At 54.2% G+C, this 23,702-nt stretch overlaps 10 protein-coding genes across 10 annotated transcripts; 4 read left to right on the top strand and 6 right to left on the bottom strand.

The window, feature by feature from the left end:
- Positions 1-341: 341 nt before the first annotated feature.
- Positions 342-680, bottom strand: GLOTRDRAFT_25420 (uncharacterized protein; the record flags this gene model as incomplete). Its single annotated transcript, XM_007871670.1, has 1 exon — positions 342-680. A coding segment is annotated over one exon (339 nt), but the record flags the coding sequence as incomplete, so codon positions are not given.
- A 1,452-nt stretch (positions 681-2,132) lies between these two features.
- On the top strand, positions 2,133-2,972 carry GLOTRDRAFT_132798 (uncharacterized protein; the record flags this gene model as incomplete). Its single annotated transcript, XM_007871712.1, has 3 exons — positions 2,133-2,342; positions 2,393-2,487; positions 2,540-2,972. The coding sequence occupies 3 exons, from the start codon at positions 2,133-2,135 to the stop codon at positions 2,970-2,972; spliced, it is 738 nt and encodes a 245-aa protein (XP_007869903.1).
- A 24-nt stretch (positions 2,973-2,996) lies between these two features.
- Positions 2,997-6,497, bottom strand: GLOTRDRAFT_140886 (uncharacterized protein). Its single transcript, XM_007871713.1, has 4 exons — positions 6,175-6,497; positions 4,424-6,120; positions 3,313-4,332; positions 2,997-3,257 (listed from the first exon to the last, which is right to left on the bottom strand). The coding sequence occupies exons 1-4, from the start codon at positions 6,491-6,493 to the stop codon at positions 3,204-3,206; spliced, it is 3,090 nt and encodes a 1,029-aa protein (XP_007869904.1). The 5' UTR covers positions 6,494-6,497; the 3' UTR covers positions 2,997-3,203.
- A 1,250-nt stretch (positions 6,498-7,747) lies between these two features.
- Positions 7,748-8,895, top strand: GLOTRDRAFT_132800 (NAD P-binding protein; the record flags this gene model as incomplete). The annotated part of the gene is made up of 6 exons (XM_007871714.1): positions 7,748-7,787; positions 7,846-8,119; positions 8,173-8,317; positions 8,372-8,378; positions 8,430-8,462; positions 8,516-8,895. 6 exons carry the CDS (start codon positions 7,748-7,750, stop codon positions 8,893-8,895), a joined length of 879 nt encoding a protein of 292 aa, XP_007869905.1.
- A 179-nt stretch (positions 8,896-9,074) lies between these two features.
- Positions 9,075-11,907, bottom strand: GLOTRDRAFT_81012 (glycoside hydrolase). Its single transcript, XM_007871715.1, has 18 exons — positions 11,874-11,907; positions 11,671-11,824; positions 11,339-11,609; positions 11,196-11,280; positions 11,054-11,133; positions 10,951-10,998; positions 10,813-10,891; positions 10,708-10,755; positions 10,599-10,654; positions 10,471-10,533; positions 10,333-10,414; positions 10,097-10,281; positions 9,787-10,043; positions 9,650-9,734; positions 9,510-9,590; positions 9,414-9,456; positions 9,291-9,358; positions 9,075-9,232 (listed from the first exon to the last, which is right to left on the bottom strand). The coding sequence occupies exons 3-18, from the start codon at positions 11,487-11,489 to the stop codon at positions 9,183-9,185; spliced, it is 1,461 nt and encodes a 486-aa protein (XP_007869906.1). The 5' UTR covers positions 11,490-11,609; positions 11,671-11,824; positions 11,874-11,907; the 3' UTR covers positions 9,075-9,182.
- Positions 11,908-12,769: 862 nt separating this feature from the next.
- Positions 12,770-14,459, bottom strand: GLOTRDRAFT_140889 (uncharacterized protein; the record flags this gene model as incomplete). The annotated part of the gene is made up of 7 exons (XM_007871716.1): positions 12,770-13,087; positions 13,142-13,442; positions 13,499-13,916; positions 13,968-13,991; positions 14,049-14,128; positions 14,189-14,401; positions 14,454-14,459. The coding sequence occupies 7 exons, from the start codon at positions 14,457-14,459 to the stop codon at positions 12,873-12,875; spliced, it is 1,257 nt and encodes a 418-aa protein (XP_007869907.1). The 3' UTR covers positions 12,770-12,872.
- Positions 14,460-14,921: 462 nt separating this feature from the next.
- Positions 14,922-15,683, bottom strand: GLOTRDRAFT_81017 (profilin). The gene is made up of 4 exons (XM_007871717.1): positions 15,592-15,683; positions 15,439-15,536; positions 15,216-15,353; positions 14,922-15,159 (listed from the first exon to the last, which is right to left on the bottom strand). Exons 1-4 carry the CDS (start codon positions 15,602-15,604, stop codon positions 15,028-15,030), a joined length of 381 nt encoding a protein of 126 aa, XP_007869908.1. The 5' UTR covers positions 15,605-15,683; the 3' UTR covers positions 14,922-15,027.
- Positions 15,684-16,266: 583 nt separating this feature from the next.
- On the top strand, positions 16,267-17,732 carry GLOTRDRAFT_112371 (Aldo/keto reductase). The gene is made up of 9 exons (XM_007871718.1): positions 16,267-16,337; positions 16,400-16,504; positions 16,565-16,713; positions 16,770-16,964; positions 17,021-17,115; positions 17,174-17,299; positions 17,353-17,405; positions 17,464-17,507; positions 17,575-17,732. The coding sequence occupies exons 1-9, from the start codon at positions 16,307-16,309 to the stop codon at positions 17,584-17,586; spliced, it is 810 nt and encodes a 269-aa protein (XP_007869909.1). The 5' UTR covers positions 16,267-16,306; the 3' UTR covers positions 17,587-17,732.
- A 1,336-nt stretch (positions 17,733-19,068) lies between these two features.
- GLOTRDRAFT_132805 (zinc finger protein) lies at positions 19,069-20,191 on the bottom strand (the record flags this gene model as incomplete). Its single annotated transcript, XM_007871719.1, has 5 exons — positions 19,069-19,265; positions 19,372-19,504; positions 19,558-19,743; positions 19,798-19,963; positions 20,046-20,191. The coding sequence occupies 5 exons, from the start codon at positions 20,189-20,191 to the stop codon at positions 19,069-19,071; spliced, it is 828 nt and encodes a 275-aa protein (XP_007869910.1).
- Positions 20,192-20,772: 581 nt separating this feature from the next.
- Positions 20,773-22,183, top strand: GLOTRDRAFT_81021 (DHS-like NAD/FAD-binding domain-containing protein; the record flags this gene model as incomplete). Its single annotated transcript, XM_007871720.1, has 5 exons — positions 20,773-20,918; positions 20,971-21,133; positions 21,191-21,337; positions 21,413-21,545; positions 21,627-22,183. 5 exons carry the CDS (start codon positions 20,773-20,775, stop codon positions 22,181-22,183), a joined length of 1,146 nt encoding a protein of 381 aa, XP_007869911.1.
- Between the last annotated feature and the right edge of the window lie 1,519 nt (positions 22,184-23,702).

Raw genomic sequence — 23,702 nt, forward strand, 5'->3', positions numbered from 1 at the left:
CATTGTGAAAGAGGGAAGAAGTGAAGCCCTCCGTAAATCAATGTCAACGAGTGGCGTGCCCGGGTAATAGCGGCGGTCGAGACCCAACTCCAATGTCTCCAGTTCCGGGAATAAATCTTTGGTGTAAGCAGCTTGAGTAGGTATTCGCAGATATCCAGATGCAATTGTCGGCACCGAGGCATGAGCTGGACCACAAACTCCATGTATTGTCCGAAATGGTCGTAGCATTGGTGAAGATGTAATGACAAGGGGAGGGCACCAGCTCTTGATACCCATAATCTCATCAAGGAAGTGATGCGCGTCGCGTAACGGCCGTTCCGTACGAGGAAGGCAGCAGAATTCCAGAGGCGGGGCGTCGCCAGCGCTATATCTCGCCATTTGTGACAGACCGCGCATACAAGGAACGGAGACGACTTTACACGCGGTAGAACGTATTCGTCGTCAGGCAGACAGCGGAAGAACACTTCTGACAGAAGTTCGTCGGGAAGCTTGCGAATAGGAGATAGCAGTGCAAGATGGTCTTTCAAAAACCTTGACGCGCAGTCGCGTCGGATTCTGGCCATAGTGAGCTGTTCTTCAAGTCTACTGACTTCCGCCTGGGCAGTCGCGAATACGGCCTTGGCGTGCGAGACGACAGCCGAGATTGCGTCTCGCTCTTCAGCAGAGGGCGTCTTGTTGCTCCCTCTAATTAAGGGAACAGGAGATACAAGTTCAGCGGACTCTATTATGAGCATCAGTGGCGGGAATTCGAAAATGGGTGGTGAGTTCAGATATATGCGTACTTGCTGGCTCTGCATCACGTATCCGCGGCTTGTCATTTTATGCGGCAGGCGAAAACTATTCTAAAGATTCAGCATATCCGCTGGAATATGGGGAAAAGAAGCAATAAATACTGGCCTGTAAATCTAGTCCTCAACAACGGGGTCTTGGGATCCCGGCTCGATAATGATACCACTGCAGTAAAAAGAAAAGAAAAAGAAAAAATAACAAGGGGTAGGCCATGTGGCCGCTCCAAATATGGTTGCATGTGGCTGAAAGCATGCTTCTTCCCTAGCGAGCGGGTTATACATTGTACAACCTCTCGCTGCTCCCGTATGTTGCACTAGATGTATCCTAGGGTGCTGATCCTTCAATTTTTGAGGTGTAGTTCATTTTTTCTTCCCGGTCTTCGACCGGGTATCTAAGTAAATATGTGTCCGGCGGGTTCATGATACTAGCACCCGCGGGTCTCAAGTAGCTACAACTAAACAATACCTATTGGCATTCTGGTGACAGTAGTACTACCGGGGATTTTGTAATCGTTCACGCTCAAGTTGAAACGCTGAAGTCGTCTATGGTCCGCCTGCGCGAGACGCTGAGTGAGCGGTTCCCACGATTAGAACCCCGCACAATATCGAGGGTGGCTGCGACCGGGACTATGGGTGCACAATGCCCCATGAGATGGCGCTTGCTTTGTGGTTAGTATCTCCTATATGTACAACATGCTAGAGTACTCAAACAAAATCTTTGGATTTTATTGTTCAGGAAATCCCGATATACAAGTCACTCATGATATTGAGCTGAGTTTGAACCGTGCTAATGGTTCGGCAACTCCCGCCTCACGCTCGCAATACCATGGCTGATACGCCCGCGCCGACACAAGTTCAGGAAATTTACATTGTATAACTGCTACTATAATATTAATCCTAGAAGCTCCGTAACGACTTAGACGAGATATCCCTGCCCCAGAGTTCCCCAAGCATCTGTCGCGAGCCACGCGAACTTGCCTCTTATAGATTTGAAACTCCGCTCAATATCAATATCATGCCTGGGAGTGAGTAACGCCCCGGGATCCCTGTATGCAGGGGGCTTGGCAGTCGGGGGTTCCCTGGGCGAAAGCTACAATTGCCACAGCATCCAAGAAACCGAGGTTATGTAATGTCACGTGATATTGAACCCCGATGTGGACCCGGACCGTCTTACATAACTCGTTTGAGATTGAGGACATTCTGCGGTGTAAGCTGTATTTACCTATTTCCCCGCGCATCTTTACCTGCTGCACATCTACGCTGAGCGTCCCTTACGGCTACGAGCCTAAGCTGGATTACTAGGTCGACCGGACAGGTTCTGGGATAAGTTATCGCTGATCTATGATGATTCTCCCCGTTGTCTTGTCTTTGCTTGCTCTGGGAGCGACAAATACTGTATCTGGGTCCCTGTATGCTACTAAGCCGACTGCGGATACTATCTATCGTGCTGGGCACAATGTCTCTGTAACCTGGATTGACGACGGTCTCAAGCCTCATATCAGCAACATGGGGAAGTTCATTATTGATTTGTACGCACGTAACGGACCCTACGACGTAAGTTGTACTCGAGGAACAAGATTCTTGCTACTGAGCTAGGCTATCAGGAACACGTAATGACACTGGCCAAGAATGTGTCGCCGCTCAGCAAGTCTCATAGAGTTTACATCCCTCACAGTTTAGGCACGAATCGATCAGACTAGTAAGGCTTCCCCCATTCTAACATTGGATATCTGCCTGAAGCTTGATTTCAGTACCTTGCGGTTTATATGCAAAGACCCGCTTTTAACTGTATACACCGCCGACTTCACTATTTCCGATGGGCGACCGCCCATATCGACCAGATCTCTTGAGCTCGACTCAGCGACACCGACCTTGACTACCCCGCATCTTCCAGTAGCGCCTACCAGCAACATGCAACCTTTCTTCCTAACTCTAGTGATGCCAGACTTGACTCTCGTTTCTCAATTACCACCTCGGCCGACGCCTACCCCTGTGACGACCTTCTACGCTGGCCAAGAACAAGAAGACCAAGGCTCAGACAGCTCATCTCGACTTGGCCCCGCTAAGAGCAGACCTACCAGTGCAAGCTGGAGCCGGTTTGCAGTGCTGGATATCGAGAAGATCAAGTTCAGAATCGTTTTCATTCTTTGGCCTGCGCTTATGGGTATCACTATGGCTATCTAACACACTCACATCCACAATTCTATAGCGATTATTGACAATGTATCCCAGCCTGACTTGCAATGTAATATCATATACTACGAATGTGTGAACGCATCAAGGCCATTAAAGCCAACATTCAACGGACATAACACGTCGACCCTATGTTACTCAGACTGTGACTATGTATACATCCGATACTGGTAACGTGATTGATCCCGAATAGCGAATAAAATCAAGAAATAATAACAATGTTCATCCGGATACCGTTCCCCAGTGTCCAGCAGATGCAAAGTGCTGCCGCAATTCCTGAGAGAAACGGAGCACGGGTAAGAACAGAATAACACAATAGATATAGGCGTACCTCTTGGGTCGTCACGAGCGCGTTACATCGTTGCGCAACACCGTCGACAGCCCACTTACACATATAGACCAGGTCTTCATCTGAGGCACTGACATTTGTCTCATTCTCCTGCAGCTCCTCTTGGACGTCCCCATTGTCCTCCTGGTCGTTCTCTTCCTCCTCGCTCCCCTCGCTCTCGCTACCATCGGTATTATCCGGGACCCAGTCGCCGTCCTCATCTTCGTCCCATTCCTCCTCGGCAGCCTTCTCCTGAGTCTCCGCTGACGCGGCAGTCAGTTCCGCTGCCATGTTCGCCATTTTCTCTTGGAGGAGCTCCGTCTCGCGCTTGTACAACGCGGCGTCCGACGACAGCTGGTCGTTCTCCCTCTCCAAGACCCTGCACTTCGCCAACAGCTTCTCGGTCTCCACGCCCCTCTCCTCCCATTCCGCTGCCTTCTTGGTGACCTCGCTCGACAGCATCCTCTTCTGTGTCTCCTCCAAGAACCGAACTCGCGTGTCGTATTTGTGCAGTTCCGCTTGGAGCTTATCTATCCGCACCTGATATGTCGACCGCACCGCGTTGAGGCCGGCTTCGAGCTGTGACTCCAGCACCTGAACGCGCGCCTGGAGCTCATTATTCTCCGTTTGCATGGAACTCGCGAAGTCCGATGCCTTCCCGTACTGTTCCCTGAACAAGTCCCTCTGACTCTCCAGGTCTCGTTTGGCGTCCGCCCACTTCGCCTCCTTCTCTGCCATAGCCTCCCATTCAGCTTCCCGCTTCCGCCACGCCTCTTCCTTCTGCCTGGTCTCCCTGTCCTTCTCATCAGCTTCTGACCGCCATCTCTCAAGCAGATCTGCATGCTCTTCAGTCAACTGTCTCTTGGCCGCCTCGATCTTTTGGCTCTCTTCTTTCTTCAGCGATTCGGCCTCGCGCTTCGCAGCAACGAGCTCACTCTCTAGCCGAGTGATCTCCCGTGACTTCTTGTTCAGCAGTTCCACAGCGTTCTCTAACTGTTCTCGAAGATCACGATCAGGAGGAACCTATAGACAGATCAAAGGAAATATGTGAACGTTTATTCCAAGATTATATGAAGGTCCATCAGAAAAGCTGTGAAAGAAATGCGCGACGTACTTCTTGACTGTTAAACGCGGAAGACGGGCCATTAGTGCTTAGAGTCGGAGGGACTTCTTCCGGAGCAGGAGATACTCCTGGGCCGTTCCCTTCATCCTTCTTTGCTCCGAGATCATGCGTCTCCAGCATGGAACCGTCGTCCGCTAGATCAGGCGAATCCGCGTTGGCCACAACACCGCTCGAATAATCCACATATGCGTTTTCCATCTCCTCAAGTAGAGCAGTCTGGTCCACTTCCGGCAGTGCTTCAGGCACACGTCTGCTACTGCTCGCGATGATATCGCTCAGCCGTCTCTTCCTGGTGGGATTACCGCTCAACTCCTGTGATATAAACAGAGACTTGCGCAGCTCCACCGTGCGCTGGCTCGATATTGCTTCACTGCTCCGGCCCTTCTCCGGTGAGCTGAATTGGTCGATTGTCTCCTCTGCGTCATCCTGCGACAAGAAGGGCTTGAAATGAGACGGCGTCATCGCTGGGATAGGTCTGAGCGGACGTGTGCCGGGGGTCTTCTTACTCGCTCTGGGGGATGTCGTGGCTGAGACAGGTAAGCCATGCCCATAAACCCGCGACGCTTTCATGCGGGACCTGACAGGGCTTTGTTGAATGACCTTGGCCGAAGTGCTTCCAGCGAGCTTATTCGGCGTAGGTTGTGTTTCCGGAACTAGTACTAGGGACTCGCGCGGCCCCTTGCTGCTTGGAGGCTTCCAATGGGGAGGCTCGGCGGCATCTTCGTTGTCCAGGAAATCTAACGGGTCTTGCTGCTCAAAATCATAGGCGAGGTCGTCTTCGATCGGGGCGAGATCGATGCCGGGTGGTACGAGTCGAGATGGGCCTGCGCGGGGAGGTGATGACTTGCGAGGAGTCTGCGGAAGATCGGCCTGGTTTATTATCTGGCTCTCTTCTTCCTCCTCTTCCCGCAGAGCGATTCGGTCAATGTCTTTGGCCTTGGCCTTACCCTTTTCCATAGTAGTAAATGAAGCAGGCAGCGCTCTTTTCTTCGGAGTGCTCGGATTAGGATGCCCATCGTCTGACTGAGTTTGAGACAGATCATTTGAAGCATGTTCCGCGCGCTGTGTCGAGGGCACCGGCTTCGAAGGCACGATCTTCGTTCTCTCAGCTGACTTCTTCTTAACACCGCGGGGTGGACCTACTTTCTCGACCGCTGGGATGTCGAAGGGTAGAGAGACACTGTTTGAAGGTAGGACTTTCGTCTTCTGGGGGAGTTGCTTCTTTGCCCCTCTCGGGGGACCTACCTTCGTTGATACCGGAATATCTACGGAGACGACAGGCTGCGCTTTCTCCTTCGCTTTACTTTTCCGAGGGGCGGTTTTCGTTGGCTCGTTAGAGTAGTCCGTCATCCAATGCTCCTCGTCTTCATGCTTAGGGACAGCTTTGATATTACTCTTCTTTTTACTCGGCGGTTCTTCTCCTGCAGAGTCTTTGTCGTCATGAACCCTCCGCTTCTTCCGTGGTCGAGGTGCTTCGTAGTCATCCGAATCATCATCCTGCGCCCTGTTCTTAGAGTTCTTTGTAGGGCTTCTACTTGCAGTGCGAGCTCGTTTACCGTCACGCGAGACGGGATGGTCTTCCAGAGGTAGGGACCCGGTATGAGATGACCGTGCAATCCTCTTCGTAGTTGTCGACACAGTTGACCCCCGCTTTGATGCCCTTGAAATTGTGGACGACCGCCCGTTGACTTCCGCCACAAACATCACTAGTTTGCCACCAGGATAGGTAGATACGCACTCACCTTGTTTCCCGTTGGCGTTCCCATTTCGCCTCTTCTTCTTCTTCTCCTCCTCCTCCTCCTCCTCTCTCTTCTTCCTCGCCTTCTTCAACTTCCAGTCCTCAACCAAGTCATCCGTACAATCGTGCTTGTCCACCCAACTCTGTGGCCACGCCTTACCGGTTTTCGGATTGGTACCCGCCCATTTGACACGATACTTTTTCTTCTTCTCGCCCGTGATCTCAATAACTTCCCATAGAGCGTCTGAGTCGCCCTCCTGCGGCTCAAATTGCGTCTCGAAGTCTGATATTTGAGTCGTAGGTCCCTCCTCGCCATCGGACATGATGATTGGCGCTGTACTTCAAGAAGATGCAAAGCGAGCAGACAGCCTCTCAAGGTTGGTTAGACCACTGTGTGTGGCCGAGGCCCGCCACCGTGACTCGGACAGGACGTTCCCGCCGTGAACGACGGATTATTGGTTCGGTAAACAGTAGAGTGGTGGCGTGGGAATAATTGCCTGGATTGTCTAGATCTGTGGCTGCCCGCTTCACCTGCCATCCTACTACGTACATGGTCGATGCGAGCACTCTGGGACCAGAATCCTGTTTCAAGTACGTCGGAAATATGTACGGCCGTATATGAAATCTACTGCCTTTGCTATCGAGCAGCCGAGCTTGAGGCCCCCGTCAGTGTTGTTATGCCGCATACACTGCTTTCCCCCTGGACCCACTGGCAGATCTTGCAGAGTATATATACCAAACTAGTGGAAGTGGAACTCGCGCGGGATATTCCGACTTCCACCAGATTGCCCTCGCTGCCACACACGCGGCGTGCCACATCGGTGAGTCCGCCCGATCAATGCCTCATATGGGATGTCCCGGACCCTAACCACCCGGGGGATTGCCCCCCCGGACCTCCCTTTGAAGATAGCCTGTAACCCTCACCCTAACCGCGTACCCTAACGCGAACCCTAACCAAACCCTGGGTGTAGCCCCCCGGACCCCCCCTAACCCAAACCCTAACCGTCGGGCGGGCGCAATGCTTGGTGGAAGGGCACTGTGGCAAGCACTTAGACTCACCGGCACCGGCGGGGGTGATGGGACGGGCGAAAAATGTGGCATGACCCACTGGCAGGTCGAACTAGTGGAAGTCAGATACCGGGCCACCTAACGCCGAGTTCCACTTCCACTAGTTTGGTAAATGCCTCATCTTGCACGACTATCAGAATTTCCATCCATATGTCCTAGCTCGAGAAGGGCGCAACATCCCAGCCGTGCTACTACTATATAAGCAGACGTAACAATTTGATCGTATTCTATCTGTTCGGTAAGATAATCAAAAGGCCCCGATCGCGAACTCCCGGAGCCCGCCTATGCACGAAACTGTAATCATGGCCCTTCTCTGCCATAATACTCTGTGGACCAGAAGGGCCATGATACGACCTGCATCTTTCCTTTAACCTCTCAGCGGTTCAAAAATGGGAAGGCATGCCGGGACTGTGATTAAAAATACAGCTCACCGGTTGGAGATGCTGTCCGAGCCCCCATTCGGACGACATAACGCGAACGCTAGAGAGCTGACAACTGTACCTGCGACGATGAACGGGCACAAGGATAATAAGGTCTGGCTCATCACAGGTAAACCCTCCTAGTAGTCGCTACGCACGACTCGTGCTATACAGAACTTCACGCGTAGGCACTTCCTCCGGGTTGGGGAAACGTATGGTCATAGCTGCCCTTGCTCGGGGAGACCGAGTCATCGCCACGGCGCGCAAGCTCGCCAACCTCGAAGAACTTCAATCCAGATATTCAGACTCGTCGGAGCGCCTTCGCTTGCTGGAGTTGGACGTGACAAGTCCATTCGAAGTCATCAAGAATACAGTTGACGGGGCCATCAATATTTGGGGCCACATTGACGTCGTCGTGAATAACGCCGGCATTGGCTTGCCTGGACTCGTGGAGGAGATGGGGTATATCTCCTGCTCTTATCTATTTGCAGAGCCAAAGTGTAACCTTTTCTTAGTGATGAAACGCTCAGGAAGCAGTTCGAGCCTAATGTCTTCGGCGTAGCAAAGGTAAACACTGCAGTGCTACCCAATATGCGCGAGCGCGGCTCGGGTACTGTAGTTGTTATCGGTAGCCGATCAGCTTGGAAAACCGAAATCGCGGTGAGCCCAGGCAATGCCCATCACAAACGGTTGTAAGCTAATAGAACGGTGCAGGGAATCGGTGAGTGGATCAACCGCAATTAACTTGCAAGGTGTGACTGAGGCGTCGCAGGTGCGTACGCCGCCTCGAAAGCTGCAGTACACGGTACGCTCCTGTCAGATAATAATACGAATACAACATACTCAAATGTTGGCTAGCTTACACCGAGACCCTCGCACACGAGCTCAAGTCCTTTGGAGTCAAAGTCATGATTGTGGAGCCAGGAGGCTTCCGCACTGAGAACATCTACACTTACCCTTGGACGCATCCGTACCACTCTCCATCCCTAGATGCGTTTCGCGAGAAAGCACAGTCCTTCTGGCGCACCATCGATGGAAAGCAGCCAGGGGACCCGGATAAGGCTGCCAACGCTATCGTAGACGTTGTAAGAGGCGAAGGTCTTGCACTGGGAAAGGAGCTGCCGATGTGGTTGGTACTGGGTAAGGACGCGGAGGTGAACATTAGGGATAAGGTGGCGAGGATCTTAGCAAATCTCGATGGATGGAAAGACGTGACTAGAGCTACTGACTTCGACTGAGCAAAGTTTGGGGATGTAATGTAGGGAATAAGGTTGACGGATGGGCGTACGTGAAATTTGAATGAATGTGTAGATGATCTTACGAAATCCAGCACTGCGCACAAGAGCAAGTCAGTGCATGATCTTGAACCAAAGTTATTCTGAATTCTGCATAGATTTTGTTTCTATATTCGATCGTGATTGCAGATGGCAAATCAGATGTGATTGTATTTGACCATCATATTCTCTCAATCCCAACAGCATGACACAAAAGTCGGACCAATTTGGTCAGGATCGTCGCAGACCGTTTATGGGTTCACTGTAGCGTTCTTCTGCAAGTGAGCGGCAAAGAATTGCGCTTCAAACCAAGAACACGGTGAGTCTATGTAATCCCAGGCCTAGCAAAAGGCTCTTACACAGAGCAAACGCCGATCGTTTTGGCGTCCTGGTAAGCGTGGTGTGGTTCAGGTATTGGATCCCGAATCTAGTTAGGCGTCAACCGAAGGATCCGAAGAACAAAGAGCTTGAGTGTGACGTACCTAGCACTGAAGCCGTAATTCCATTCGGCATTGTCGACAATGGCTGGTTTACAGAAGGTCGGTCATACATTCCTTGAGGTGATCACGTCCACTTACACCAAGCAAAGGTACCCATCAATGGAATACCGTCCGCGTAGATAGACAACAAAGCTTCCCCGAGGTACGTCATGTAATAATCTGCGGCGTTGCGTGGTTGAGGATTGAGCTGGCATACTGGATGAGGTTCTACTACGTACTGGTTCTTGTAACGTCCTCTGTGATCAGGTACAAGTCCGTTCTATTGGCCTCATACGGCTCATCAAAACCAAATTCGGAAATATACTGAAAAGTGTATCAGTCATCGATTTCATGACTCAGATACTGACGTGCGCACAATCTTGGTTGTGGGCCACCTTGCTTGGAGCTGTTGCAAGGAGTATCTGAGGTTCTGAGGCGTGGACTGCAACCACGATGTACTATCCGGATCCGGGTTTGGTCCGACAGACCATCCATTCACGTCATACTGCACCAGTTGGTTGCACTGTGGCCAGTTGGGATCTGTCATGTTATTGATGCAAGCAGCCAGACCTTCCGGAGGTGCAGCGATATATTGATCACGATAGTCGTCAATCGCGTAGAAGTCAGCGGTTCCTGGGGATCTGCATAAGCCTGAAGACTGGCAGGGACCGTGGAAGGTGACTAACCCTTATTTTCGGCGATCTCTTCGGGAGTGAAGCGTGGTAAGAAAGAAGGCGGCAACGTATCCAACATAATTTGGGGCCAGTTACCCGTTCCGTAGATGGGTTCGGAGAATACGCCGATCTGGAAGGCGGTATGGCGCTCTACTGCCTCGATATCGTCAGTACTGTTTGCCCGCCACGGCGTCCCGCTAAATATGCAAGTGAGAAGATTGATTGTCACCCCGCGCTCTCCCACGTACACGAAATCATCATTTTTGTATGCAATTTCACCAGGTATCCCCATCTCTCGGAAGGCCTTGACGACGGCAACATGAGCCTTGACTGGTTGAGAACAGCGGGTTTAGTCACATGAAGCCACCATCAGTGTCGATGCTTACCGACATTGTACGAGCATTGGAAGGGCGCAGTCGTAGAATTCACGCCGGCCGCAAGTGAGATATCTGGAAAGAGGCCACCGGTAAGTTTCACGAGACATAGGTAGGTATGTGTCCGACCTAGGACTTACTGAATGGGTACGTAGCTATCTGCGCACAGAAAACTCGGGGCTCGTTGAAGGTATACCTGTGCACAAGTCCCGTGAGGATAATGGTCTCGACACCTGGCGATGCACTGACCATGTCGTTACCCTTCCTTTATAAGCTTCGAAGACGGTCTTGGCGTAGCTGTGGAAAATAAAATAAATGTCAGCGAGCCCTACCGATGCGAGTTGATATTCCTACTTCACGAAATCGCCAACAATCTGCGGCGACGTGAAACCGCCGTAGTAGGCAACCAACGCGAGAGGGGTGTCCCAGTGGACTAGAAGGTACAACAGGTTGGTAAGTCATCGCAAGCAGTGTAGCAGTAGTATAACGTACAGAGCGTTACAATTGGCTGCACCCCCATCTGCAGATGGTAGTCGATCACTGACACAAGGGACGCATGAGACTAAGTCCTCCGGGAGGTGGTTGTTCACTCAACTATCTGAATAATGTTGTATGCCTGCTTGATTGACCGGTGAATCCGCTGCTCCGAAGGGATAAATTCGAGCCCACGAGATCCTGTGCAGTAACACATTCAGCGTCTGACTGAACAATAATATGCAGAGTATCTGATTATTCACGAGAACGAATGTGCGTTGATGCCCAAGTTAGCCATACGAGCTACGTCCAGCTTGTATAGGTAGTACTGCAGATCCGTGATATCAGCTAGTTGTGAGGGAATATCAGACATCGGTTCAGTGTCCACAGTCAAGGAAGTAATTACCAGTCGAGCCATCAGTGGTACCACCTGGTTGCCTAGTAGCCCAGTCCCAAGCTGAAGGACCTTTGCCATCTTCCTTTACAGCCCCTTCGACCTGATAGGCAGAAGTAGACATGCCAAAAATAAAGCCAGCCGGCAAAGGGAGGTTAGGCATGATATTCGCCGGTTCGGGGGCAAACCACGAAGGGTAAAGAGCCGGAGGGGGAGAAGGAAGGACATCTGGGAGTACGGGGTCCACCGTCGTTGTGATCGGAGGCGTCTCCACTGGGCCAACCTGGGATTTTACGCAGCGTCAGCGTTCCAAACAGTTGGCCGTACGTCGCAAGAGGTCTGACCAAACTCCATAAACTCTCCCATCCCGCGGGGCTGTAATCCCTAGGAACAGAGCCTACAGCAGGGAAGGAAGCCTCGGTGGTGATCGGCGCCGGCGTAGGAGCAGCAGTGACTGCGACCACAGTCGTAGCACCATTGACCAATGTTATAGTTGCGCTGAAGAGCTGTCTCAGTACATGCTTTGGCTGAATGTGCGAAAACAAACCTTTGAGCCGCCGCGATGTTGGCGGCATGCAAAGCAGCCAGAACAGCAGCTAGTCTACCCATGACGAAGGGCTGCCGCAGCTTTTGCTGGACAAGGGGCGCCAAAACGACATTCCCCATATTGTCGCTTCATATATCCGATACCAGGGTCGGACAGACTGATACCGTCATCAGGGTCGCTGTCTGGACCAGCGGCCCGGGTGTCGTACTCGTACGAATGGATTTCCCGTAAGCAGGGACGGCTCTCCGGAGAACCAGCGGTGAGTCCTGTGCAAAAGCTTGTACAAACGTCGCAAGAAATCGAACATCGATGTTCCGCGAAGGCGAGATGTGCTTCTTTGGAGCGCACGTGAGTGTAGCATCCGAAATATACCCGAGAACAGGATTGAGGGACAGCAGCGTAAGGGATCCTGCTCTTCGCGCGAATAAAGCCCTTCAACTTACGGGTTACGGGTTAGCACGGCCAACGCACGGTGGCATTCAGCCTCGGATTTCGGCGAAGAATTCTCCGCTTCAAGTCTACGAAACATCAAACATAACATCGACATGGATTAGACGGCACGACTTCCATACCTGCATTACAAAACGCCCGGAGTTAATCCCTCCGAATGGGATGAAGTGCCAAGGTGTAGTGTCCCACTTTTATGCACGCGAGACTCAGTTGGCCGCGGCCTGCGAGCTTGTAGAGTCGCAATGCCATGCTAGCATGTTAGCGCTCAATAAGACCTGACAAGCCTGAACAGAAGAATGTCACGTACATTCCTTCACTTCCTCGCCAGAGCTTCATGGACCCCCAGAGTGGATTTGGTTTGGGATGCAACATGTCAGCATTCACGGTTTAGACACAGACCCCAACGTTCAAAATGGCGGTGACCACAAAAGAGCATACTTGATGCTGAAAGAAACAATAACATTATATCCACAATATATCCCCGCGACTCCATAACCCAAACGTGCCGGTAGTCGTACATAAAAACCTGTAACCAAAACCCCGAAACCTCTACGGCGACAAACCTTTAGTCATCGACTCATCGCTCAACTTCGATATATCCATGAACGCGCGCAACAAAGCCGGGACGATAAAGGGCTCCCTGCACTCCCTCTCGACGTCCCGCAGCGCGCGCTCTGCATCCTCTCTCCTCGCCTGCTCCTCGAGCAGTCGCGCCTCGGACAGCTTACGCAACCGGATCTCCTCGCGGAGCGTCGCTTCGATAGCTACGCGAGTATGGTCAGAAGAATACCCGAATGCCCGAAATTGATACGACCCACCGGCGACGTCGTTGCGATTCAGGTCCTCTGCAGCCACCCTTACTTGTGGAAGTTTGGAAGCGCCCAACTTGGCAAGCTCCTCTACGAGCACCATCGAGCGGGCGTTGGCTGCGGTGGCCTGGCGCCTGGTATCCCACAATTCCCGCGTCAAGCGCGCAATTTCCGCTGCCTGCGACCGGCCCTCTACTGTGCGCGGTATAGCATTGGCTGCAGATGCGGCAGCTCGGGGTGCAGAAGGAACGGCGGCAGGAAGAGCTGCAGGCGGCTGACTCGGAGCAAGAGGTAGCACAGAAGTTGTGGCCTACAGTTAAGTGCCAGGTGAGCGGTTGTCCAATATTATGGAGTGTGCACAATGACCTGAGGTTCTGTCCCAGCGATAGTGGAACTCAGCCTGCGTAGAGCTGCCAATGACTTGTCCAAATTCTGTATATGTTCGTTTTGCTTGATGCGTATGGACCGCCGGAGGGGCTCTTCTTCATGACCAACGCGCCGGATGATCGTTGATGTGCCCGAAGGGGTCGGTTCTGCCGCATGAGGAAGACGCCTGTCGATTGTGACAATGCGCGGACGGGTGGGTGTTTCTTCATGACCAGCATTCCGGATGATCGTGTACGGACCGAAAGGGGCAGGAAAGGAGTTGACTGATGTAGGGGCTGGACGCGGGGGAGGAGAAGCGGATCTAGTACGAGGTGGAGGAACGGGGGCGGCCTCGCGACGATCGGGAATAGGGGAAGCTCTAGTACGGGGCCGACGATGAGTTGCTTTGGAACTAGCCCTACCAGATGGTGAATACGTCTTGAGAATATAACCGAAAAGACGCCCTCACACTACCGAAGCCTTAATCATAACACTGACCCATCGCACGCTCTCAGTGCCACTGGCGAGCAAGAAGCACGGGTCGACTTACATAGACTGCGCCGCTTTCTCTTCTTGGGTCAGATCCACGAGTCGTTTTTTTATTGACGCCAATACGCCAGCGCCTGTCGCCTGCCAACGAGAGCCAGTTTAATTCCATCACGGACGCAAGACTTAGAGACGGTCACGCACGGCCCTGCCATAATTCAAATCAGGCCAGAAACCCAGAACCATGTCCTCGCTCTCTTTATAACAGTTAACGACTTTCGGGTAGGGAAAACCCAACTCGGCAAGATCTTTCCTAACAACATGACTGGCCACTTCGTTCGAAGTCAACCGCGCCGCCTTCTGAGGGGTGTACTTGACACGAATAACCACGTCGACGAGAGACACCGGCATGGGGTGCTATGGGCAGTAAGCACAGCACAGGCGGGAAAGGAGAGCAGGTCAGCGCTACCAGCATTTCAGAACAAGTTGATGATCGTGTATGTAATTAGAGCGTTCTGGAGGAGCGGATAATGTGGCACTGGCACCGTGCTATGTCACAGTCACCTGACGCGAACGCGTCAATATCGGCCGTTGTGGCAGTCTTGCCTGCTGCCAAACTCACGCGTCTGCATTCATGTTACGCCCCCTATATAAAGCTTTGAGCTACACTGAGCCATTTAAATAGAGGTAATTCATTTCTCAAGACCTGAACATGGCGTGATGTGATTTGAAACGACTGAAAGTCAGGCCATCCCTCGGTATGTGCTAAACGCCATCGACGTAACGTAACAGTGCCCTATCAAGCCTCAATCTCAGTATGCTAGATGAAATATGTCACCTGAAGCGCAGAACATCTTCCCGTTCAGAGCCACCTGGGGCAAGGTCCTACCGTAGAAGCGATGGGCGTACCCGCATTGGATCGGACTGGATGATTATAGTGAGTGCAGAGCAGAAATTGTTTATGAATATGCTATGCAGAAGATGCAGACCCAGAAGTACATTGATGAAGCGCTACTCCGCGATTCGTATTCTTACATGTGCGATTAATACCCGACGCCGATAAGGTAATCAGCCAGCCCCTCCACCACAGTGGTCGCCTCTCCGGCCTGTATAGGAGCGGCGTACTCCGTGACAAGCACGGCCTGTTTGGTCTTCACGATGACACACCCGTCAGCCTGGCACGCAAGCGCGTAAGTTATCCTGAGCGTATCGGGACAGCGGACGCGCTCACCCCCTTCTTCCCGTAGATACTCCGATCGTTCACTTGTAGTGTGAAGAACTTCTGGCCAGCGAGACGGACTCCGCTAGCCTGAGTTGCCTCGGGGTTGGAGAATGCCTTGACTATCGCACTCTGCTCCTCTGGGGATAGCTGTACCGATGCGATTCGCCGATAAGTAAGAGGGTGTGCATGTGAGTACTGATCCAGCACCCTCCGAGTATTAGGAGCAGCGTACGTTGTATCCGGGTGACGCAGCCCAAACACCGCCGGCCTGGCCGAGGATAGCAGCTTTCGTGACCTTGCCGCTTCCGACGAGGTTCGTGTCGACATACGCTGTGCACGCTTATGAGTATCCTATTTGGACAGAGAGACCGAAGACAGAACTTACCTTGCCAGGACATCGTGAATCGTCACTTTAGTCGTGCAGGAAACAAGATAGATGAAGAAAGGTGGGCTGTGATGTCGAGAGAGGGGTCCTGCGCCCTAAAACAGATCCAGCCGGAGATCGCCATCAGATAAATCGCCGAACGGGACAAGTCGTACAGACCCTGCCCTAAGCCATTCACGTGACCACTCTTGCTCTCCTCCTCAGTGCCACAGGGATCCCACAGATCACCCTGTCCGTTGCCGAAACTATGCTTAGCACTACTGTTCTTTACCTTGGCTCTGGTGCGAGCTTTTTGAGTTGTAAGTTTCTCCAGGCAACTGTCGTTGCAAGCCCACCATGGTTCCGACCTTAGTTCCAGAATGATGCACTCTGGATCGGCTCCGATAAATACGCTCAGTCAGTCAGTGCTGATTATCCGCGAACGACCAGGGCCAACGCGGGCTACAGAGGTTTGGTTGCATGAAGGTTCTCGCCAAGTCAATAAAGTCCCGGGCTTACTGTGATGAGGGCAAGATTTGGTGTCCCTGCAGCGACGGTCTTGACGCGCCCTCACGTGCCCGAGCGGTCTTATGTCTGGATGATACCGGACCGCCGGACGCGTCTATATCTAGCGTGTGTATGTACGCCACAGCGTGGATATAACAACATGCAAGCGTGAGGGCGCAGTCCTCACGCCCGCCGTCTTACACTTCCTTGTACGCCGCACTTGCTAACAATGCCTTGGGATCTCGTCAAGCTGAACGATGGTAAGTAACTGACGGTGTACCGTTGCTGCGGCGCGTCGCTGATAACGGTATCGGGTTGCCAGGCCACACAATGCCGTCCATCGCATTTGGTACCTGGACCTTGGGTAACGGACAGGGCCCAATTGACCAGGTCGAGCAAGCTTTGTCCGTAGGTTTTGAGCACGTAGGTATGCAGGATGCAGTCGCTAGCGTCACGTCGAAGCGTCTAAGGCATGGGAGCGATGTAGATACTGCTCAGGCATACAGAAACGAGGCGGAAGCAGGCCAGGGTATCAAGGAGAGCGGCCTGTCCCGCTCGGACGTCTTCATTACCACGAAATACTCCGGTACTGGTGGGCTGGATGTCGAGACTTCCATTGACAACAGCTTGAAAAATGTAAGTCTGTATGCGTGGTATGTGGATAGATCCCTCGCTGAACACTATTGGTATAGCTCGGGGTATCATATGTCGACTTGTACCTGATCCACAGCCCCCGCCTTGCGACCCCGGATATTCCGACTATCTGGAGCAAGATGGAAAAGATCAAGGCGGACGGGAAGGCGAAGAGCATCGGCGTCAGCAACTTCCAGGTCCAGCACCTGGAGACACTTCTGAACTCTGCGAAGGTCAAGCCGGCCGCTAATCAGGTACGGGAACCTATTGTCAGTGCCCCCGGAATCCCGAGACCAAAGTCCGCCCGCAGATCTTGCTGCATCCTTATGTCTACAAGTCGCAAGCTCCTTTGCTTGAGTATTGTGCGAAGAATAACATCGTCGTCGAGGCTTACAGCGCCCTTATGTGGGTAGTCCCCGCTGTTCGATCACTGCTCTCTATCTGATGCGTGCGGTGTATGTAGTCCTCTGACGCACCAACCCGGCGGGCCTGTCGACAAGCCAGTCAACGCTATCGCATCCCGCCTCTCCGCGAAGCCTGAGCAAGTTCTCCTCGCGTGGGTGAAGGCTAAAGGCGCGGTCGCCGTGACGTAAGCGAATTCCGTGGAGTTCCTGTTACATTCAAGCCTATTATTCTCCACAGCACGAGCTCGCGGAAAGACCGTCTTCAAAGCTATCTGTCTGCTGCTGACCTTGGTACGCTATGTTTCTGATGTCCACGTTCCAATGCTGATATCTTTCCGTGCACAACCAGAGCTGACGAACGAGGATATCGAGTCCATTGACAAGGCAGGGGCGGTAGGTGCTCGTCTGTATACCGCACGGAAGGTATTCAGGGGCTTGGCTATTGCCGGCATTGTTGTAGCGGTCGTCCTGAGGGTATGCTCGGCTTATGGTGTCGAGGTGTTATGAGTGTCTCGTGGTAGGGCCCGGACGCCTGTCTCGGTGTATACGACTGATTCCTTCGACTGTTTTGTATTGAGACTTTCGATAGGTGTGGTTGATCGTTCAGGAGAATTTCTTACGCTTCGACGACGTCGACCTGATCGTTTGAATTTCTGATTACAGCACACTGCCGCTTGTCAACGGGTTCCATGCATAGCGTGCTTGCGTAGCACAAAGAACACACCTCAAGGACAAAGGGTCGCGTGACGCCACGCGTCTCCCCTCCCGTAATATAAATCACGTCGATCCTCTTTCTCTTGCTTGATATCTCTTCATCCCCCTCGAGAACTCTCGAATGCCGTTGCTCCCCATCGCTTCATGCTTCCACCACGACTGATCTCTGCCATGTCTCCGTCCTGAGACAAGGACCGACACGTGCCCCTCGATTCGTGCCCATAGTCAACCGCTGCTCGTCTCTTTCATCTCTCATGTGTCACCGGCTCCCAGGTACTGTGTTCCGGCTCAGGTAGTGTACCTTGGCTCTCTGGCCGGACTGCACAGTCCGGATGCCTGTGGAGGACAGAATCAGTTCGTGTCCGAGTACCGAGTATGTTGAGGCGATACGATAACTTTTCCGTGCGGCGAGATCGCTGCCGGAGCCACACGTTCCTCGCCATTCAGGGACTGTAATAGACTGTAATCGACAGAGAAGCCAACGGGAACTTCTCGCCGTCGGGGACAGTGGGTGCTTCCTCTTACACAGCACTTCGATGTTCTGGGGAGGACATCTCGCTCCGCTATCGCCTCACATATGTATCTGGAAAGTGCGATGGCTTGGCTTGGCTTGCACCTGTGTGGCGATCAATATTCCGGAAAAACTTGGCCCATCGGATAGCGATGTTACTGGGAGCTGTCGACAGCTCTGTCGACTCCCTTTATCCAGTGATAGCGTCCGATGCTCAAAATTCAAGGCATGGCTCTTCATTCCGGGGTACGTCGCTCGCTTGTTCCCTACCATCGCTCACCGTCTTGTGGTTCTCGACACCAGCGCCCCACCATGGGCATCCAGGCTACAAACGCAGGCGCTGGCACTGCGCGCTTCATGTATAAAATTCTGCATGCCAGTGGAACCGTCGCATTTCTGTTACGTGCACTGCCCTCTCTCTTCGCGCCCTCAGCTCGATCCTACGTCCTGGGGCTATATCGTGTGCGAAGAGCATTTGTGCGTTTTGGTGGGGCGGCATACAGGTCTGTACAGCCCGCGGGCTGCGGGGGCCTGTTGGTCTCCTCGGATTCTTAAAGCCTATACCTGTAAGAGTCGAGCTCCGTCCGAACATTGACGTCTGACGAGATGGGAGGATACGTTGGTTGTCCGTTCGAGGCTTAGAATTCGCCATCCATTAGGAGCATACTTGATTATGATACACCACCCATTCCCCTTACTCACATTCACCATGCCCCACCCCACCCCTACCTACGCGCCCCACTCCGGTACTTCCTCCCCCAGCTCCCTCATCACGCCCTCCATCACCTCGTCTGTACTTCCCCCGATCCTGAGCGCCGCGACGACGTCCAGGGGCGTGCGCTGCATGTTGACGATTACCAGCGGCCTGCGCGCGCGCGCGAGCGAGCGGGGGAGGGTGGTGAAGGGGGCGACACGGAGGGAGGAGCCTTCAAGGGGGTCTGGTCAGCGCTTGCCGAAGGGAAGGGGAGGAAGGCAAGGGAAGGGAAGAGGGGAGGGAGGAATGGGAAAATGGGGAGAGAAGGGAAGACACACCTAGGACGATACCCAAATCCGCCTGAGCGGTGAACCGCGAGGCCTTGGCGAGCTCGGCGGCTGGGAGGGCGTCGCCGAAGGCTACGACGCTGGATCTGAGCCGACCGCCGCACGCCGTGCAGCTTCTCTCTGTCTGCTCTAGTTAGCTTCTCTCCCTAGACACAGGTAAGGGCGAGGTAGGCGTACCTCAAGATTTGATGGACCCGGTGGATCCAGAGCGCAGGATAAAAGCTCGATGAGTCTCGCAGCGTCTATTCCGGTGTTCTGGTACCTCTTCTCACATCCTGTACAAACATCAACACCCACACTCCCATGCACCTCCGCGAGCCTCGCACTCGGGATCCCGGAGCGGCCGTGCAGCCCGTCTATATTCTGCACACACCTATCTATCAGCCACATCCCCCTCGCGGTGAGATAGTACTGTACCTGGGATACAACGCAGCTGAGCTTGCCGAGCTTTATGAGGCGCGCGATGGCCATGTGCGATAGCGTTGGGGTGGGGGATACGTGGAGGAGTGGGAGGGGTGATTTTACGCCTTGGGATTGGAGGGTCCAGAGGCCTTGGGGGCCGCGGAAGTCCGGGATGCCTGCGCTACGTTTCAGTGAGGATCACGAGTTGGCAGGAAAGCCAATAGAGTACTAGGAAAAGGTAGATGAGAGGATAGGCAACGCACCTGGTGGATATACCCGCGCCGGTGAACACGACCGCGCTGTGGCTCTGCTTTACGAGCCGCGCGAGGGTCTTGATCTTGGCTTGGAGGACGTCCGGCGGGTCGGGGTGTTCGTCCTGGCTTGTGGTGCCACATTTATTGGATATCATTCTTGTTGGTTGGGTTGCTGGAGAGGAAATGTGGTTCGTGCCACACGTCCAGATCGGGGAGAGAAACACGCGCTCGCGAGGGGGCGCGTGACGTCACGCTTAGTAGCGCGCGTCCGGGACGGGCGGGCCGGGCACGTATCGTGTACAGCACACTACGCAGCAGTATGAAAACATCGACTGAGGAGTACGCCTCGCAGGCGGCTTTACAAGATACGCCCGTGCGTAGCCTTGTATGCACCCGACCATCCGCAGTGGTATCCACCCGACACTCCCAGATCAGCTCCAGTCATCTCCCAGCTTGAAGCTAGCAAGGACACAACCACACATGGCCAGCGCCGTCCCCGACCGAGGAGTGGAAGAGGCGCATACCCGCGGGCAGGGCGGGGATCTTGAACGAGGGACTTGTGTCATTGGCGCTGTTTCGGACATGCGTGTAGTACTAGTGATGAACATTCGTCTGTATTATTGTCTGTGTCATATTCCATAGCTGGTACAGACTGCAGCCCGTGTATATTCTGTGTACACCCAGGCTCGTGGTGAGATGCAAGACGACGTTCCCACCACCTTCAGCACAACCATCCATGGTAAACAACTTGAACGTCCCGGCCGACAGCGCAGAACACCGCGATCCGCCCGCGCTCATCCAGTCCAAGATCCAGGCGCTGGCGCTGCTCATCCGCGGGGCGCAGCGCGTCGTCGTGTACACCGGCGCGGGCATATCCACCTCGTACCTTCGCTCTCCTTCTTCCCTCCTTCTCGTTGCTGAGTACACGGAGCAGTGCAGGCATCCCCGACTTCTGCGGCCCGCAGGGCGTGTGGACGCGCCAGGAGGAGGGCATCGACGCGCGTGTGGCGATCCCCGACACGACTAGCCCGACGCCGGCACACATGGCGCTCGTTCGCTTGGTCGAGCTCGGCAAGGTCTCTCTTGTCGTCTCCCAGGTACGCCACGTCCTTCCTCCAGCGAGAGCCAAGCGTCACAGGGTCCCCGTTGTGCAGAACATGGACGGCCTGCACCTCCGCTCGGGCATCCCGCCCGCGCGCCTCGCGGAGCTGCACGGGAACAGGAACGTCGAGGTGTGCACGCTGTGCGGGATGGGGTATTTTCGTCGGTTCAGTTGTCGTTCCGAGGCAAAGGATCATCAGGTGCGCTCCCCCTCCCCGCCTTCCTTTCCTTCGCCCAGCACCCCTCCCGGCGCGCAGACTGATGAGCAGGCACAGACAGGCAGGAGGTGCGACGTGTGCGCGGGCCCGCTGCGCGACAGCATCGTCCAATTCGGGGAATCCCTCCCGCACGACGCGTGGGCGCGCAGCGTGGAGGAGAGCAAGCGCGCGGACTTGGGGATTGTACTAGGTGCGTTCTCGTCTCGTTCCGTTCCGTCCTTCCCCTCCCTCCCCCCTTCCCCGCGCCGCGACATCAGCTCACATGCCCCAGGCTCCTCGCTGCTCGTCTCCCCCGCAAGCGACGTCCCCCTCGCCCTCGTACGCGCCGGCACGCCGCTCGCGATCGTCAACCTGCAGCGCACGCCCCTCGACGCCAGCGCCGCGCTCCGCCTCGGCGCGCCGACCGACGCGGTCATGGCCGGCGTGCTGCGCGCGCTGGGGGAAGACGTGCCCGCGCCGCGCGATGTCAGCGCGGAGCTGGAGGAGCGGACGCGCCGGGCGGTGGGCCTGGCGGCGGCGCGGGCGGACGCACCCCACGACCCGGCCAAGTGTGCCTCCACGCGTCCCGGTCCCTGCACAGCGGCTGACTCGGACGGGCCCGATTTGTTCCTCGCGCGCCGCTGGCGCGGGCCTGCGCCGGTCGTGGCGCCGGGCGGAGGGGAGGAGTGGGCCGTCGAGAAGATCGTCGATGCGCGGCGCCGCGGCCGCGGATGGCAGTACCGTGTGCGCTGGGCCGGCTACGATGAGGACGACGACAGCTGGCTGCCGCGACGCGACCTCGAAGATACGAAGGCGTTGGACGACTGGCTCGCGGTGCATCCGCACTAACTCGGACTCGACTCGAGACCGCCCCCCCCCCCCCCCGGCCATGCTCGATTTACATATCTGTCGGCGGAGGAGTGATTGCATATGACCATGCGCCACCCGTCCGACACGATTTTTGTTCTTGTTACTCTTAGGCACTTCATTCTGACACCGGCACTCGCGCGTGCTTATAACTTAGCCGATGAGCTTCGAACGTGTCCCCCTCTGCAATACAGCGAAGCCCTGCGCTGGCCTTTGAGTGTTGTCCGGCTTGTACTTTTTGCCGGAGGAGGGGGACAGGACATGAGGGGTTGCTGGGGCGTGTGCTAATAACTTTACAGAATGTCACAGAACATAAGCGTGTCTGTATAACTGTTACCAGACAACCCGAATCTGCACGTCCACATGTACAGTATGCGGCTCCCATTGGGAGTAAGTACAGTGAACGCGTGACGTCACGCGCTTATTGCCGATGCTACGAGTAAACAGATGCACCATGACTAGTGACTACTAGTACCGACCAAGCACCCGTGCCAGACATCTAGCACAAACACACATGGCCAGCACCGACGAATAGGTCATACCAAGGGTTGGCCGGAAAAGGCGCCGCCGGAGGCGGCGCCAGGGTTTTTAGCGAGGGCTTCGCCCGAGGCGCCCAGGGTTTTCCGGCCATCGAACACCGGCGCAGAGGCTTCTCTCCGTTATCTCACCGGGACTGTTCGGTTCGCTCAGCCCTCGAGCAATAGGAAGACCTGCTGCAGCCTGCAGGCTTTATCACTGGTTCCTCTCCTCAAGTCCTACGGCGCTCTTCTGTCTTCGCGTGTTTTCGTTCACGCTGAGGTGGTCAGCTGCATGCATTAGCGATTCGTCGCCCAGGTCGGGTGTAGAGGCTGCAGAGTGGGTTCCCTGAAGTTGGTACTGGGGAGGCGCAACGCCCGGTTCCGGTGCGAGTTGATTTGTCAGCAGATTGTGGCTGAAAGGTGGTCGCAAGTATCCCCTCGTATTCTTGTGCATTCCTCTGCTCCATTCTCACCTTATGCATGCATCAGCAATGTATATCACTATTGTAAACCAGAAAGAAGGGTATTCTACCATTACAGACTGTAGTAGATATAAACATGTCTGTCTCTTCTTATTCCTGAGCTGACCACCATCGGGATGAAATGATGGTCAATTTCACCGAGGTCGGCAAAGGAGTGCTTAGGGAAGTTATGTATTGTCCTTAGAAACATTTGGAACATATCTATGTGCACACCAGTGGGTGCATTCCCTATCCTTGATACAGATGAGCTTGATTTCCAGGAAGCACAAATCTGTGTAATTAATGGACAAAGCAAGTACTGGATCACAGCTGTAAAAGGCTGAATATATATCTCATGTACTATGTTGATTTTACAATTCTAACATAGGGGAAGGGACCTGCTTCTGCTGCGGCAGGAGAGCCCGGACAGTGACCAGGATATTTGGTGTGACACTTTTTGCGATGGTGTCACAGCTTGTCACGTCCGCGACGCGTTCGGACGCGTCGTTAATTGCTCTTTAC

This window comes from Gloeophyllum trabeum, assembly GCF_000344685.1.
Source record: "Gloeophyllum trabeum ATCC 11539 unplaced genomic scaffold GLOTRscaffold_00015, whole genome shotgun sequence".
Lineage (NCBI taxonomy): Eukaryota > Fungi > Basidiomycota > Agaricomycetes > Gloeophyllales > Gloeophyllaceae > Gloeophyllum > Gloeophyllum trabeum.

Coding starts and splice junctions, on each gene's coding strand:
- GLOTRDRAFT_112371 (XM_007871718.1), top strand. CDS start 16,307: ATGCCTTGGGATCTCGTCAAGCTGAACGATG. Junction 16,338..16,399: donor TCTCGTCAAGCTGAACGATG/GTAAGTAACTGA, acceptor TCGGGTTGCCAG/GCCACACAATGCCGTCCATC. Junction 17,300..17,352: donor AAAGGCGCGGTCGCCGTGAC/GTAAGCGAATTC, acceptor TATTCTCCACAG/CACGAGCTCGCGGAAAGACC.
- GLOTRDRAFT_140886 (XM_007871713.1), bottom strand. CDS start 6,493: ATGTCCGATGGCGAGGAGGGACCTACGACTCAAATATCAGACTTCGAG. Junction 6,121..6,174: donor GAACGCCAACGGGAAACAAG/GTGAGTGCGTAT, acceptor TTGTGGCGGAAG/TCAACGGGCGGTCGTCCACA. Junction 3,258..3,312: donor CGCTCGTGACGACCCAAGAG/GTACGCCTATAT, acceptor CGTTTCTCTCAG/GAATTGCGGCAGCACTTTGC.
- GLOTRDRAFT_81012 (XM_007871715.1), bottom strand. CDS start 11,489: ATGCCTAACCTCCCTTTGCCGGCTGGCTTTATTTTTGGCATGTCTACT. Junction 10,044..10,096: donor AGAGATCGCCGAAAATAAGG/GTTAGTCACCTT, acceptor GCAGATCCCCAG/GAACCGCTGACTTCTACGCG. Junction 9,233..9,290: donor ACGATCGGCGTTTGCTCTGT/GTAAGAGCCTTT, acceptor CTTGGTTTGAAG/CGCAATTCTTTGCCGCTCAC.
- GLOTRDRAFT_81017 (XM_007871717.1), bottom strand. Junction 15,354..15,438: donor CTGCGTCACCCGGATACAAC/GTACGCTGCTCC, acceptor GCATCGGTACAG/CTATCCCCAGAGGAGCAGAG. Junction 15,160..15,215: donor GTATCTACGGGAAGAAGGGG/GTGAGCGCGTCC, acceptor CTTGCGTGCCAG/GCTGACGGGTGTGTCATCGT.